Source organism: Drosophila mojavensis, unplaced genomic scaffold (genome assembly GCF_018153725.1).
Source record: "Drosophila mojavensis isolate 15081-1352.22 unplaced genomic scaffold, ASM1815372v1 contig_36, whole genome shotgun sequence".
NCBI lineage: Eukaryota > Metazoa > Arthropoda > Insecta > Diptera > Drosophilidae > Drosophila > Drosophila mojavensis.
In genome coordinates, this window is record NW_025318858.1 from 18878858 (window position 1) to 18894830 (window position 15973).

A 15973-nucleotide genomic window follows, 5' to 3' on the forward strand; every position below is an offset into this window, starting at 1 on the left:
TTTAAAATAATGTTTTTGTACTGAGTACATTTGCAATATACTTGCTTTAATAAACTTATATGAGGGAGAAAGTGCAAGAGAAAAATTTCATTCCAGGGTATCAGCCAGTAGCTCCTTGTTCTCAATAGTTTTTTCTTAGCACTTAGTTTGTTTTGGCATTTTGTTTGCTTGGCTCTCTTGACAGCCACAAATATGATGAGCTTTACACTTCTATTGAGAGCCCTCTAACTCTATACTCTATTTGATTTCTTTTGCAAACACTCGCACACACACACACAGGACGAGAATCGCTATCACGAGGATATCTTTGGCATTACGCTGCGCACCGCCGAGATACACACAAAGTCACGTGCGACCGCAAGGATTCGCATGGCATCGCAGCCATAGTAAGGATAACTGACATAGCAGCTCAACTCTTAAGCGGCAAGGAATTCGTTTTACTTTGACACTTGCCTCTCACCTAAGAAGAAGTCTTAAAGCTTACGATTAAACAGTCCAAAGTGATCGAAATATTTATGATTATTCCAAAAGTTAATAATAATTATTTAGATAAGAATTCAAAAAAAAAAAAAAAATACTTAGTATAGTTTATGTTGCGCATCTAATTAAGCTTTTTATTTTTTGAAAATCCATTCAAAGAAAAAGAAGAGATTGACATACGTCACATTTTGATTTATGCCCCATAAATTACCCACCGTTTGCCCGTATATCTGTTAAAGCTTCATCAATAAAATCTTGTCGAAACTACAGCTAAGCAAAATATTATTACATTACTATTGTTATTACCCTTAGTTAAATAATAATACAATTGAAAGTTTACGCTTTGTTCACTACAATACGAAATACCAAAGTTTATTAAATCTCTCGACTTTATGTACAAAATCAAATCAAAATTTAAAAATCTAAATGTTTAAATATATATATTTCAATAAATCAAATCAAATAATTCAATGTACTCATTCGGGGATTTTCCATCGAATTTACAATTTCAATTGGAATTTAATTTAAACAGCAGTCAAAGCCGGCAAAAATACGCTGCAATGCGATAAAATGTTGCAGTTGACATTGGCTAAGAGGCTTATTTGAACTGGAATTGGCATCAGCATTGGTATTGGCATTGACATTGGCCAGTTGATTGAACGGATTTCGCTCGCTGAAGATGCTAAATTGTGCATGAAATGCAATTTACAAAATGAAATGTAATGAAATATTTCCATTGAGAAAAGTTGATGTAACGCTGGAAAATGAGGAGTCAAATCAGATGCTAAGTTATGGTAAGTAGAAACAGGCCATTTCTGATGATTGAGCGAATTGTTTTTCAAGGGCTAGAAAGGTAAATTCAGTTTAACATTATAATAATATAATTATTCTATATATATTTTGTTCACGCTATACAAAATAGCGTTACATAAGCTAGAGAGGGATACGTTTGTTGGCGATCAAAAATGTGTGGCAGAGTAAAAAATGTTAGTTAACATTGAGTTAACATAATTGTGTTACACTGCTTTTAGTTAACATATTTATATTATTTAGTTATTATTATATTGTTAATTAACATAACTTGGATTGACTACTGTTAGTTAACAGACGCATGTAAACACATGTTAATGTAGCAAAAGTCTCAGAATTTTTTTTGTATTATAGACTTGAGAATATGTATTTAATAAATACATAACTGAATTACTGATGATATATGTTTTGTATTCAAAACAATTCTATATGTTCTATTTATGGTTTGATTTGGTTTATTGTCATCTAATATTTATATTTATAATTTAGTATAACCCCCTCATAGACATAGTACTCACAATTCTATCATTGGCAAAAATGAAAAACCAAATCAGATTATTTTACCCTAACTATCTTCCGCCTTTGTTGACATTGAATTCACTTTTGTTCTATTCTGTAGCAAAACGTATGAAAAATACTCGACATGCCGCTGCGCCAACATTCCATTGGCTGTTAGCGACAGTTAGTCCGTCTGTCTGTTGGCTCTGCGGTTAGGATTTGGGTTTCAAAGCAACTACAACGGCAACAGCAACAGCTTTGTTAGCGGCTCTAGTTGGACTCTATCGTCGCATCTCGCACTATGGCTACTACTACCTTAGTTTGGTTTCGGATTCTCTTCTAATCAATTCCTAGCCTCGGTATCTGATTTCAATGTTGGAATTGAATTTTGTGCTCTTGGCTTGGCTTCCAGTTGAGTCTTGTGTTTTTATGTTTGAAGAACTTGCTTCAATTTATTATCATTTTTCTCTTCTTTCTTGTTGTTTTGCAAAATCGGAAATTGGAGTTTTATTGAACAGTCGCGGTTTGACTGCTGATTGACATTTGGTTTGCTGCACTGCACATCTCTCAATGTCTACTCATATTTCACGTACAGGCAGGCGCAGCCTGTCAGGTATATGTCACCGGCAGACGGAAGATAAGTAAATGATAGATATGAATGTAGACATGATGTGACATATGGACACAAATTTGTTGAAACCTATTCAAAGGGGTTTTCTTTTTGAAGAAAGGCTTAACTGTGTGCTTGATTTATTTTTGCTGATTTTTTAAAATCTGAAACCAGATGAGAGGCCAAATGAAAGAAATATCAATAAGAATTCCATTATACTTTGATATAATGAATTCCTTATGGTATGTATGGAATAGCATAAGGAGAGTGATCTAAGCTCAAGGTCAAATATTTTATTGCAATGTTCAATATGTTCAGCAATTGCAACTGGGATTTAAAATATTTGAAGATCTACAAAAGATAGACAACTTCAACAGCTGTTGAAATAAAATTATCTGAATTATCTGAAATAGTGTCACTATTGGTTTGTCTAAAATTAAATTTGTTTACTATCATATTTTAAGCTTGAGTGCATAATTTATTTTGACCATTTTATATGACGTCGCTTTTTTTTTAGTTCTGTCTGCGCCCTGCTCACATTTCATATGTAAAGCACTTTTTGATTTCAATCAAAGGTATCGTAACATAGGTATTGAGTGTCTTTAGCAAGCACTGACCTTTTGTTAAAAAATAAATTAAGTTGCATTTTCTTGTTAAAAATTTGTCAATTCCGCTGAAATTTACGAAGTCGCGTGGCTGAAAGATTGGATGAGCTCTGCTTTGGGACTGCAGCGAAAAAAATATTACTGCTTTGGTTGACATATTGCTTAGCCTTCGATTCTGTGCTGATGACATGTTTAGTCAGATAAAAACACAAACACGCTGAGCTCGCGGAAACTCAATTAAAAAGTGCAGTTGTAGCAGAAATGAGCAGAAGAAAAGAAAAATGAACGCTTCAGGCAAATGTCAATGGCTTACGAAACGGGAGTTCAAAAAACCCCGATCGCGTGATATGTTTTGTCAGAATTCCAAATAAAAATGATTATAATCGAACTTAGTTTCAATTAATCAAGGTGTTGCGTCCTCTTACGTAAATGCAATATTAAAAGTGCGCAGCTTAAAGCTTGCAACAAAAACAACAACAACAGCAGCAGCAGCAGCAATGAGGGAAGCAACAACAAAGAATTCGGCTTTGGCACGCGTCTGGGAAACCAAAAAAAAAGCTAACCGGCTTTTGCTCTCACAGAATTAATCACAGACTTTCAACGCAGCCCAACAACAACAACTGCGTGAGACAACAACCGCCGCCGCCTTCCAACATTCCTGACATAATTTCGTGTGTGAGTAAGCAAACGAGTTCGGTTAAAAATTAGACGTCATCAACAGCAACAGCAACACCAACAGCAGCAACAGCAGCAGCGACAGTGGCAGCAGCAGAGGCCGCTGGGTAACGAAAAAAACAAAGTTGCAAGAGAGACAGACACAACAACAACACGGCGCATACTTTAAATATGCATTATGGCAGACGCTTTGACAATGGCACAGGCACAGCAAAGGAAAATGGAATTTTTAATTCTCAAAAGCAACAGCGAAATATTTACGAGAAGCCGCAAAACTCATCAGACTGAGAAAAAATGTAAATTGAACGAATATGTTGCGGCCACAGAGCGGAAGCAACATGTTGCCAGCGCAGCCAGCAACATTGCCAATTCTGCTTTTGTTTTTAAAAACAACAACAAGTGGAGCAGCACTCACCCAATAGCCGGCTTGACGTGAGCTTCGCTTGAAGTTCGCTTCGAACTTGTCGATCAACAACGAAACACCGAAGTCAACATGCTCTAACATAGTAAATACATATACATATTACAAATATGTATGAGTAAATTGTACGGTGCATTTCGCAAGTAAACGCTGCAAACATTAAGCAATGCGCAGCACCTGTGCAAGTACTTTGTACCTGTCACCGAAGAGCACTCACAATTCAAGTGTAGTAATTAGCAATGAAATATATTTTCATAATTGCTAAAAGTCTGAAAACAAAACCATTTTTAAGCAAGAATTAATTTATGTGTCCAGTTGCCATTCTCATTCGATATTCACTGTTACAAACAATGCACAAAAATGCGAATACTCTCTTTGGCGTGCTCTCTTCATACATGCTCACACTCTCTCTCTCTCTCTCTCTGACTCTGCAGTTGCTGGCGTCGCAGCCGGCTCAAGCTAACATTGCGACTTGAACTTGCGCTCGAGCCAAAGTCGCGCTCTTGTGAAGTTATATGCATGTGTGTGAGCGTGTGTGGCTGAGAGCGCGCTTACTAACTCTGCGTGTGTGTGTATATGAGTGTGAGTAGTGTCTGTTTTAGTTACCGACAACATACACATACGCACACATAATCAAGCGCCTGACGCCGACGTCGCTGCGACAACGTTGATTTTATTTTAACTGTTGTTGTTGCTATTGTTGTCGTCGTCGTTGTTGTTGCTGTTGTTGTTGTTGCTGCTGCTGTATTCAGTTTGGTTGCGCGCCTCGCGTCGTTTATTTTAGTTAGTAACGAGATTTCAAGCGCTCAACGTTGGCGGCGCGGTTGAAAATCAAAATCAAAATCAAAAGCTTAGCCACAGCGCGTACTCGCTAAGTTGATACCACTGAGCGTGTGTATTAAATGTGTTTCTGTGCGTGTTTGAGTGTTGAAGCGCGTTGTGCAGACATGAAGTGAATAAGAAATTGGAAAAGCACTAAAAAAAAAAATAAAAACAACAAAACGCTAAAGAAAACGCAAAGAAACGTGTTGAAGCCAATGAGCAAACCAACGACCAGTAGCAACAGCAGCAGCAACAACAAGCAGTAATAGTAACTACAACAACAACAACAACAACAACTAAGTACGTTAATCAGAAAATTTTTAGCCCATTGCGCGCCACATACGAAAAAGCGCGAAATATTTTGTTGCCCCCATAGGAGAGTGTGTATATGTGTGTGTGTGTGTGAGCTTATGTTGTGTCTGTCCGTCAGTGTGTGTGTGTATGTTAGTAACAACAAATAACACGACTGATATTATGCATTGCAACAATAACAACAACGACGACAGCGACGACATGAACAGCTACAAAACTAATGCAAAGTTGTTTTTTGTTGATTTCGGTTGCCAAGAGTGAAATTATTGAACAATAAATTTTTAGAGTACTGCACAGATAAGGGCGATGGATAGAGGGGTAAAAAAATAAATAGTAAATGTAGAGGGGTACAGGTGTGTGTAAATTACATATATAACCATAAAATATAAATATAAAATGCATAGATCAAAGACTGCATTTCATGTAATGAATTTATATCATGCACGACATCTTGAACTTCACATTTTTTTAGAGAACATATTACTTTCATTTAGTAAAAACCAAAATTACAAATTAATAAATAAAAAAAAAAAAAATTAAAATATAAAAAAAGAATGTATAAAATTGTATTTTCTATCAGTAAAATATTAAAATAAAAAAAATTATAGTCATTTATTTTATTTTCTTCTTTTACTTTAGTTTTTTTTTTCTCTTTTTTTTTTAATTTTTCCGTCTTGGTCTCCACACATTCTACACATAACGCAAATAATGCAAAATGGAGCAAGAATGATAATATAATATATGTATAGATTGATTTTCATAATGAAGTGCTCGTGCCTTAAAGTAATTATGTAGATAATTTGATATGCAATTAAAATTGTTAGAAAGGCTTAATTGATATGATTTGATATGAGACATATCGAACAGCTTAAAAACAAAATAATAATTTTAAATTTAATAAATATAAAAGAGATTATAAGTACGTGAATTACAAACATATTGTATGCCCTATAAATTGAATTAAAAATAAAAAAATATTAATTATAAAGAATAATAATTGCACAAATAATTCATTCGCATTCGAATTCGTCACATAAAATCCATAAAATATATTCAAATATATTTACGATATAATATTTGATGTAGAATCGAAAATTTATGTTTGAGGGGTCACTGAACAAACAACGATTCCCATGATACACACTTCAAAATAACATTTTATTTATTATTTTGAGTTTTGATTTGTTTTCTTTTCTCGCATTTGACACACTTGAGAAGCACTTGAAACTAACGAGTGCCTGTGCAATTATTATCTAAAATTTGAGAAATAAATTGATGAGTTTGTTGACTGCCGGCCTCTAATGGCAAACTGTCAGCAAGTCTATGAAATATATTAAAAATTTATGAGATCTATTATGTGCACCCAGATGTACGTACAGCAGCCGAGACCTTACAAGGTTCATTGCTACTTGTCACAAATCTCAGTTTGTTGCTTCTATTTTGTTTGTCATGTAGGCCGTTTGTACAGATAATAAAACTTTGAGCTTAATGGCATTGTTGCCATTGCAACAACAACAACAACATTAGCTACAGCAAATATCATGCCAAATTGACACACGAAGCCGCCAACGCCGCGCGTGTCTCCGTCGCTGTCTCCGCCTTTTAGCCATGGCTTGTATACTTTTTGTTGCTACTTTTTTTTTTTTTTTTATTTTATTTGATAACAGGCGTGTTAATTTCAGCTTGTATTTGTATACAATAGCTGCCCATTACATTGATACATTGTGTTTATATCCATAATATGAACTAGCCTAAATATAGAGTACTTTAGAAATTTCAAATCCATTAAATCGATACATTTGAGTTTATATTCCCTGTACCTTGAATATGAAGTCGCTTAAGTTTAGAGTATTTTACAAACTTTACATCCATGACATTGATACATTTTTGTTTGTATACCCTCTGCCCATAAAATGAGCTCTTCTAATTATTGACTATCTTAGAACCTTCTCGTCCGTGAATAAACTTCGAAAACTCACACTAAGTTTATTATTAAACCAGAAAGGCTTTGATTTGGCCATAAGTAAAATATTCATCGATTTCTTGACTTGTATAAAGTATAAAGTATTATGTTTTAACTAAAATAAAAATAGAAAAATATTGACTTCAGAATATTCATTCGTATCCCTAATACTGTGAGATCCATTTATCGATGTACCACGCCCACAATTGGTATAAATATAATTTTTTTTGCAAACAATTAAAGAACGATAACAGTAATATAGTTGCTAGTACTAAAATTATAAAAGCTATAGTTTTTCCAGATTCGCAAAGCTCACAATGAACATAGATATATTCGTTATATCTTTTTGAACTTGTGTAGTTAACTACCAAACACTATTATATATAAATTAAATAATTAATTGTATATAAATTATTATAATTTACGAGGTATCTCATAGCCGCATACCCCAGTTGTATCTGTGTTTGATCAAAGAAAGGTGCCAAGAATCGGATATGGGTTGAAGGTTCTCTGATTACTCAATTCCTCAATAGATTCGCAGCTTGAAAGCATTATGAAATTTCGCACCTTGTTATTGATAGGCAACTTTTTTTATTTTTCTGTTTTTATCATAAATTATGTAGTTGATTTTTCGCGCTAATGGTTAAGTTCAAGGTTAAGTGAGATGAAGTTTTAGGTAATTCGTTGGCTGGTTTGGCTTCTTTTTTTCATTTTATTTTATTTTACTTTTTTGTTGTAGAACGATGTATTTATGTATGTGGATCTTCATAATTATTTCTGTTACGTGAGATTAAACGAAATGCTTGGCCGAGTGACGGACTGCGTTATATTTTATGTGATACTTATACAGAGTATTTAAATATCTTTCACGTGTTCCATGGAGAAAGAGATAGCGCGCAGAGCGAGAGCGTGTGATATGCTAGTTAATACTATATATAGGGCAGATATAAGTGGTTAGAGAAATGAAGTTGAAGAGTTTTATTGTTTGATACACATGTATAGGGAGAACTGAGCTGAAGTTGGTTGGGACTGTGATTAGAAGCGAGATAGAAATGCGAACACAATGCTTTAAATTAATTTGGTTTAGAGTTGCCAACAAAAAGACTGCCAAAAGCTGAATAAAAATGATATAAGAAACATTTGTGTTTATAGAAAAAAGAGTGTTAATTATTATACTTGTAGAATATGTCTAAAATGTATAAGCTAAGATATATAGCTTCTTTGGAGTAATAAAGTTTGTAGGAATGTCGAGATCTTGAATGGATTCTGAGCACAATCTCTTTGCTTTGCTCTTAATGAAAATCTAGATTAACTCATATATATTTTATATTACAATATTTTAAGCTGTTTTTTGCAATGAATTATCTATAAATTTTATGCCTAATTTCATTATAATCAGAGCGTGATGAACTGCATTGAAATATAATTAAATTTCGTTTCTATTAAAACTTAAAGCTTCAATCTCTGCCCAATCAACTGAAACAAACAATTCCCAATGCTGGCCAAAAAGCAAAAAGTTTTTGTTTATAAGAACATTTTCTGGCTGAGTTCGATTCGCACTTTTGTTTTTAGCTCGAAAACCACAAAGGCAGAAATATGTTTCGTTAAGATGTTGACTGCTCTTGAGTTCTCACCTAGCTAAAATTTTGCTTGTAGCCGCTTTTCCGCCTCACTTGCCGTCAACAACAACAATTTGTTGGCCACTGGCCAGAGTCAAAGGCAGATCCAGACCCAGAGCTGGAGCTGGAGCCAAAAAAAATTGCAAATTTCAGTGACGTCTGCTGTCTGCCAGGTCATAAAACTTCCTGCGTACCAAAAAGCAAAAATGCGTTTCGACTTCGACAAGAAGAAGATGGAGGCGAAGACGAAGGCGAGTCGGCAGCAGTAAAGCAAGCGAAAAATCAAAGCAAAGCGAATGCCAAGCAAATAGCCGTTACCCACAATAAATAAACTTCATTCATAGGCAAATATGAAAGAAAAAAAAAAGAAAGACAAAAATTGGCGAGTAGCTGCAAAAATAGCAAAGCGAACCAAGCACAGAAGAAGCTAAAAAGGTGCAAAACAAAACAGAAAAAAAAACTTAATGAAAAATATAAAAAGGCGAAGAAAAATCATTTAACGCATTTTAACAGCGCTCATTACCGCACACGCACACGCACACATACACACACACAGAGAGCTGGGAGCCAATCCCCACCTGGCCCAAAATTCCGGCACGTGGACCCATTTAAACTGGTGCAGAGTCGACATTAGTGAGGCGAACAAAAATGTTTTTTTTTTCTTTTTCGTTTTTTGCACTTTATGAATGAAAACGCAAACGCAAATATTTCGCTTTGCGTTCGCATTGCGAATTCGCGTCAACTGTTGCCGGATAGTACTTAGTTGTGAAAAGTATCTGTCAGATACACGGCCTGCATGCCCAATGGCCACCTAAATACTTGCAATATCTCAATACCCTATCGCTGCATGGCCAATCGATTGGATTGCAAAGTTCATGAGAGCTCAATTAATAATTTTAAATGATTGGCAATTAGAAAATTTAAATATATAAAATCAATGTTCAACATTCATAATTTAAATTTGATTTTAATTATTTACTGGACTCTGCTGATTCTCCTTCGCTTGATAGCATTCTAGTTGAGTGTTGATAAATCTATAGTAAAGTATCGATACTTGATCCCTATCCCTATTGGAATACACTATTATATTCAATACTAAATAAATGATAAAATATATTTATATATAATTGAAAACTTTTTTTTTTTTTTTTTTTTTTTTTGCATCTATGATTTACGTCTATAAGCATGTGTAATTTTTTAACCTGCACCATTTTCTCTTGAATCAGTAATATTTTTTAGGCTAGCTTAAAATGCTTGCTGGTAAAAAGTCAGTCTAATTCAGCTAAAAAGTACTTAAACATACCATATCTGAGATGCTATATATCACTAACCAACTTCAACTCACATTCAAGTGAATGAATTCATCTTTATACATATCATCTGCATACATAAAGTTCAATTGCAGGGTATTAGCGCGTCACATAGTCGTTTCGGTCGCATATCGACTTGTTTTGCTTTAATTAAATTGAAGACGTTTGCTTATGTGCAACGCCCTCGCCACGCCTTTCTACCTCAGCTCGCATTGTTATCTCAGTTAGCAATTGCAAGAAAACAACAATACGCTCACATATATATAAACACACACACACACACACACGCATTAAACTGTAGCAAAATTTTGCAAAATTCAGCTCAAAATTTGTTAAATTGCGCGTGCAAAAATATGTTTATAATTAAATTCATAATTAAGTAGATATACAAACATATATACGCATATATACAATATATAATGTAACAGCATGTGAGCAGCAAGAAATCAAATACAATTTTCGTACAGCCTCAAACGTGAAAACATTAAATAATTAAATTGTTAAATGCATTAAATTCGATTATAAATAATAAATTGTTTAATTCACCGTATGTCGATTCACCAGGAAATCATTTGGGAAACGTCAAAAACAGTTTTGAGAAAAAATCAGCAAAAATAAATTTAATAAATTTCGCCACGCAACGATATATATATTTTTTTTGTCTACTCCCAGCTTGAGGTAAGTTTGAAAAAAAAAAAAAAATTATAATATTTACACTAAATATTGATATGGAATTTAATAGGCATTAAGATACTCTGTAAAATATTAATGACTGCAGTTAGACATGATGAAATTTCAATGGAAATTTTAAAATTTGAGTCAAATTCAGATTTATAATGTTTATACATATATATATATATCACATGTAACAAAGGCCTGATCTTTTATTATTAATACTATTTACAACTTCTAAGTAAATTCAAAAATAAATAAATAAATAAATATATCACCTACCACAATAAATATTTTATTTATTTTTAATAATATTTCACATTTAGTAGCTTCGTAGAAAAGCGATTAACAGAACAGAATCAAAATCCTAGAAAATATTTTAGGTAAATTTAACCGTCCATAAATTTAATTTCAAAAGGTTCATATAAAGGAACTAAAATACCAAGAGTAAAATATTTTTAAATCTTTAAAAGCTTGTCTCAGGCATTTGAAGATTTGAAAACCGTATATTTTTAGTCTTCACATTATTAAGTCATATTTTAATTTCGAAAATCTAAATTAGCCAGACTAAAACTCCGTACCATCAAACGTCATCATAATTTACCTTCCATCATGCCATAATTTAAACATATGTAGCATATTTGGCTAAGGGAATACTTTATACAAATTTTCCCTCTGGGGGCAGCTTTCAAAAATGCTTTCATATTTGTTAGCTAGGCAAAAGAATGAATGAAAAAAAAAGATTTATATATACATATATATGAAAAACTTGTTGACTGACTGAACAGTGACAAACGTCACAACTGTCCACAAAAATGCAAAACTTTTAATGAAAACCAAATAAACAACTCGATGATGTTGCCAAAAGAACTAAAAAAAAAAAAAAAAAAAAATTATATATAAATAAAAAATAAAAAGAAATAACTGAACTCTGTCCAGAATATGTGGCCAATGCATAATTTCACATCGAATTTGCCGTGTGGCATTCAAATTTAAAGGAGCATTGCCAAGCAGATTTGCCGAACATAAATTCAAGTTTTTTCGACTATAGTGAACCCTATTTGCTTTTACCATGGTTGTTTATGTTTGCTATGAAGCTTTCAATGTATTATAATTATTTATTATAAATTTATTTTCAATGCTATACAAATATTTAAACCTATTTTATTTTCATAGCAGTCAATATTTATTATAAATTTATTTTTAATTCTATACATATATTTAAAAAAAAAATTTTTTTTTGTAAATAGTCAAGTCAATATATAAAGATTATTAATTTTAAAAATTTGTCAAATTACAGAAAAAAAATATTCTCCAGTTTCAAATTTAAATAAGAAACTATACTACTTGAAACTAAACTACAAATAATTTTTACAAATATTATTTTTATATAAATAAACAATTTCCTTACAATTTCTTAAAATTTTCTTTAATTTATTAACGCTATCATTTAAGGAGATTTTTTTGTTTACATGGTTAATCGATATTAGATGGTTTCCATATTATATATCGCACATTTTGCCAGTTTTTGTTGGCAAAGTCATTTGAGGTGTATAGCTGAATGTCTCTCAGTATTCCCCTTAGAGAAACTGTGAGTTATATAAATTAACATAAACATTCAGTACTTATTGTTAATTTTACAATGTGTTAAATGTCAGCTGGAACCAATCGCCTTTAACCTTTGGCGTGTTGCAATAGTTTTGTTAGTCACTGTTACAGAGAATTGTCGAAATTGGCGAGGTCTGGTTTGAAAAGTGATTTTTGTTTTTATAACTAAATGCTTAAGTAAATATGCTCATTATTTGCTGGGCTATCCAATCATTGACGCACCTTTTTCTCCGTTATCTTGGGAATTCTCTAGTGCTGTTGTTGTTTCATTTGTTGCTGTTGTTGCTTGGGGAACTTTGCCGCATTTCCGGTCACATATTGAATATTTGTGCTGACGCATCTTGGTGGCCCCATTGACGACAATGCAGAGAAAATCAACCTGAGCCACAGATCAGCGCGATCAAACATTGCAAATTTCAACAGAAATGCGACATTAACACAAATAGCCGTTCAGATGGGTATTTATATTGATTCTGTTTAAATACAGATTTCGAAAAAGGCTGGAAAAGGAGCTGATATAATTGAGTATGGAGCTGATGTTTGTAGAGCAGAGAGAGTCTGCGTATATGTAGGTAGAATAAATGAGAGGCTAAGATTATATTACAATTAAGCTGGAAATTTACTTTTTATCAACTTTCATAATGAGTCTTGAGAATCGACAGTCCTACTTAGATGGGTATTTATATATATATTTTGTTAGAGGCGCAAAGAGTTGATGAGTATTGATCGATTTTAGAGAAGTAAAGTCTGGGCACATAAATACGTTTCAGTGAAATGAATGAGAGCTTAGATTACATGACTTCTGATCGATGTTGGTTATCGAAGATCGATATATGTTTCGGAGATGAATAGCAGTATATATGGCCTAGGTCTGCTCTTAAAGTTCTGAGCGATCATCGCGCAGTCAGTTGAGTTTACATCTAAAGTTCTTTATTATTATTTATATTATGTTTATCAAGAGTCAGTTGCAGTCAGGTGCGCTTCTCTCTCTCTCTCTCTCTCTCTCTCTCTCACCCACTCTGGCTGCTTTGTTTATCATTTTGGATAGAACGAGTTTTTGCAGCTGACTTGCTTATTATCAAAGTAAGAAACGAAGGAAAAAAAATTAAAATTAACAAATTATACGAAAACATCAGCTTCAATAAACAAATGAATAAATGCATGAATGAATGGATGAGTGGATGTGTGTTTGGCCACAGTCGAAAACAAATGATGTGTTTATTTTTGGCCAATGACTTGAAATTTGTCAATTCTGTCAGGCTAGGTCGGCTTAGATCACCTGTGCGCTAGAACAGCTAAATAGCTGTCTAACTGACTGACTGACTGATTGACCAAATGTGGGCAAATTGCGCAACTAACTAATTACGCGACTTAGCGGCGCCTCGCTTAGTTAGTCAGCATTGCCGCCGCACCTGAACACAGACAGGCAAACAAAAGGCCAATAACAATTATGATAACGAAAAAAAAAACAAAATATATATATATATATATACATAAATATATAAGCAAAACAAAAAACCATGAAAATTCATTTCAGCCCTATTGGGCAGCCGCAGCAGCCTTCGACACGTACGTGTAATTTTAATTAAATTGTTTTTAGAAATTCGAAATGCGAAACTCTAAAATGCATACATCATTTTGCACGTTGTGGCCTCAATTATACATATACAATATAATATATAAATATATATATATATAGATCGATGCAAATTGAGCTGTTAGCCAGCCCCGGTTTTCATTTGCCTTTGACTCATCTGTGCGTATTTTGTTTCATTTGCTTTTGTTGTATTGGGTTTTTCGCATTTATTGCCAGCATTAATCACACACCAACAACAACAACAACGACAATGCTAATAATACCTTTAATTTTATGGTCACGCCAAGTGTTTGGGGTAGCTCTGAGAGCTAGGGAGCGATTCGCCTGTTTGGGCTCCATTTTATGGGCAATATTTGCTGCTGTTTTTTTTTTTTTTTCGTTTTTTTTTTCTACACACAATTTTGACAATTTATGCTTGGCCATTAAGCTAAACGTCAAATCGACGCTAAGGCGTGAGTTTTCGTTAATCGATGTTCAGGTTGAACTTGACGCCGACGTCGACGTCGACGCAGCCAGTGGTGACTGTGCGCAATATCATGATAAAAGGCCAATGAACAGCTGTTAACTGATCGAGCGAAAGAGCCGAAAACATATTGCTAAGAGACACAGCCGAGGAAGCAAAGCAGTTGATCGAGAAACAGCAATTAAGCCCGAAAGGTTTATCAATGTGTAACTAGTTTATGGAAACATATTTCTTAAGATTTTAGTCTACTTTGAACTCGACTCGCTAAAAGTTGATTTATAAGCATTGTAAGCGCTGTGATGGAGGAGGGGGAACTTGCCAACCGTTTGGTATTCCCCAGTCGAATTTGACCTCAATTGAATGCACAGGACAATCAGAAACTGCAGTCAAAAACTTTCCAACAGTTCTGAAACATGAACATTTTGTGGCTTGTTTGATTTTGCCTACAAATTGTTGCCATGACAGCGCCTCCAAAGCCAAGTGGCACAAACGTGCTGTAAGTATCTCCTGGAAACGAAATTCATAACAAGACAACCCGAACACACACACACACACAAAAAAAAAGAGGAGAAGTTGTTATATCGTAAACAAAGACCTTTTCGCACCCCCAACTCCTAGAGTTTGGGCTGGCGTACAATTTGCATTTTACGGGGTAGAGTGGGGGAGTAGTTAAGGGCTGGGAGTTGGGTAGCCGAGCTCATACTCATACTCACATCAGCCATTGTGTCAAATAAGCGCAAATGCTGAAAGGCGTTTGCCAGCTGCCATAAACTGTCTACGAGATGTTGAGCGTCAAAATGCACAGCAAACAATTTCAGCAAATGTCAAGTGGAGGAGAACGTGCCAGCCCATAGAGACGAGAGGCGCACAGGCGCTCGGCTCCGCAGATACACAAAGAGAAAAACATAAGTCAGATAGACAATGATAACGCTGCAGTCGGATTGTTCAATGTTTGCCGAAATCTTGAGATATTTATGGCTACGTAGGGCTAAAAAAAAACCGTAAATGGAATGCGTAACCAAAAGTCTTTGACGTAAGACCTAAAAGAGATTTATTTTCTTGAGTCATATGTACGATCTTTGACGTAAGCACTGGAAATAAATTTACGTTCTTGAATTTGTTCTGCTAGTAAATATTAATTTCAGTCCATTTACTTTCTTGACTCTGCTCAGAAAGTAAATATTAATAATAGTTTAAAAATTACGATTCCTTATCTATTTTCTTTATTTATTAATATTATGCTCATTTCTTACAGTGTATTTGGAACCATTTTTCAACTTATATTCACTTTTTAATATCTCACATTTTCGCAATATTTTTTTCTAGTCTTCTAATAATCCTCTTATAAATTATAATAAATCATAATTTAAAGCTAATAATACATAATGCAATTATAATTATTATTTTAGTGTCTAATCAGCATACGAATGGAATTTTTGATTTTTGGTTCACTCTTAAATCAAAAGCCGGATTTATGTTAAAATTAAGTTAATGTTCAGACTTTGACT

General features: G+C 33.8%; 2 protein-coding genes and 1 long non-coding RNA gene across 9 annotated transcripts in view; 2 read left to right on the top strand and 1 right to left on the bottom strand.

The window, feature by feature from the left end:
* The window catches only part of LOC6577282 (nitric oxide synthase), a 46993-nt gene extending 46437 nt beyond the window's left edge, over positions 1-556 (top strand). For all 3 annotated transcript variants that reach the window (XM_044009066.1, XM_002003213.4, XM_044009067.1), the window contains exon 19: positions 280-556. In XM_044009066.1, the coding sequence (XP_043865001.1) occupies positions 280-387 (108 nt within the window). In that variant the 3' untranslated portion in view covers positions 388-556. The remainder of the gene's footprint in view (positions 1-279) is intronic.
* A 4340-nt stretch (positions 557-4896) lies between these two features.
* Positions 4897-15973, top strand: part of LOC6577284 (uncharacterized serine-rich protein C215.13) — a 42919-nt gene continuing 31842 nt past the window's right edge. Inside the window, exons 1-2 of one of the 2 annotated variants that reach the window (XM_032728876.2) lie at positions 4897-5221; positions 10690-10803. The gene's annotated coding sequence lies outside the window, so the exon portion shown is untranslated. The remainder of the gene's footprint in view (positions 5222-10689; positions 10804-15973) is intronic. The other variant, XM_032728877.2, reaches the window with a different exon arrangement.
* On the bottom strand, positions 12205-14524 carry LOC116803871. 4 transcript variants are annotated; one of them, XR_004363879.2, is made up of 3 exons: positions 14266-14524; positions 12628-13476; positions 12205-12539 (listed from the first exon to the last, which is right to left on the bottom strand). It is a non-coding gene; the product is annotated as an uncharacterized LOC116803871 (long non-coding RNA). The 4 variants fall into 4 exon arrangements; XR_006357121.1 differs by having other exon boundaries at positions 12205-12905; XR_006357120.1 differs by having other exon boundaries at positions 12205-13472.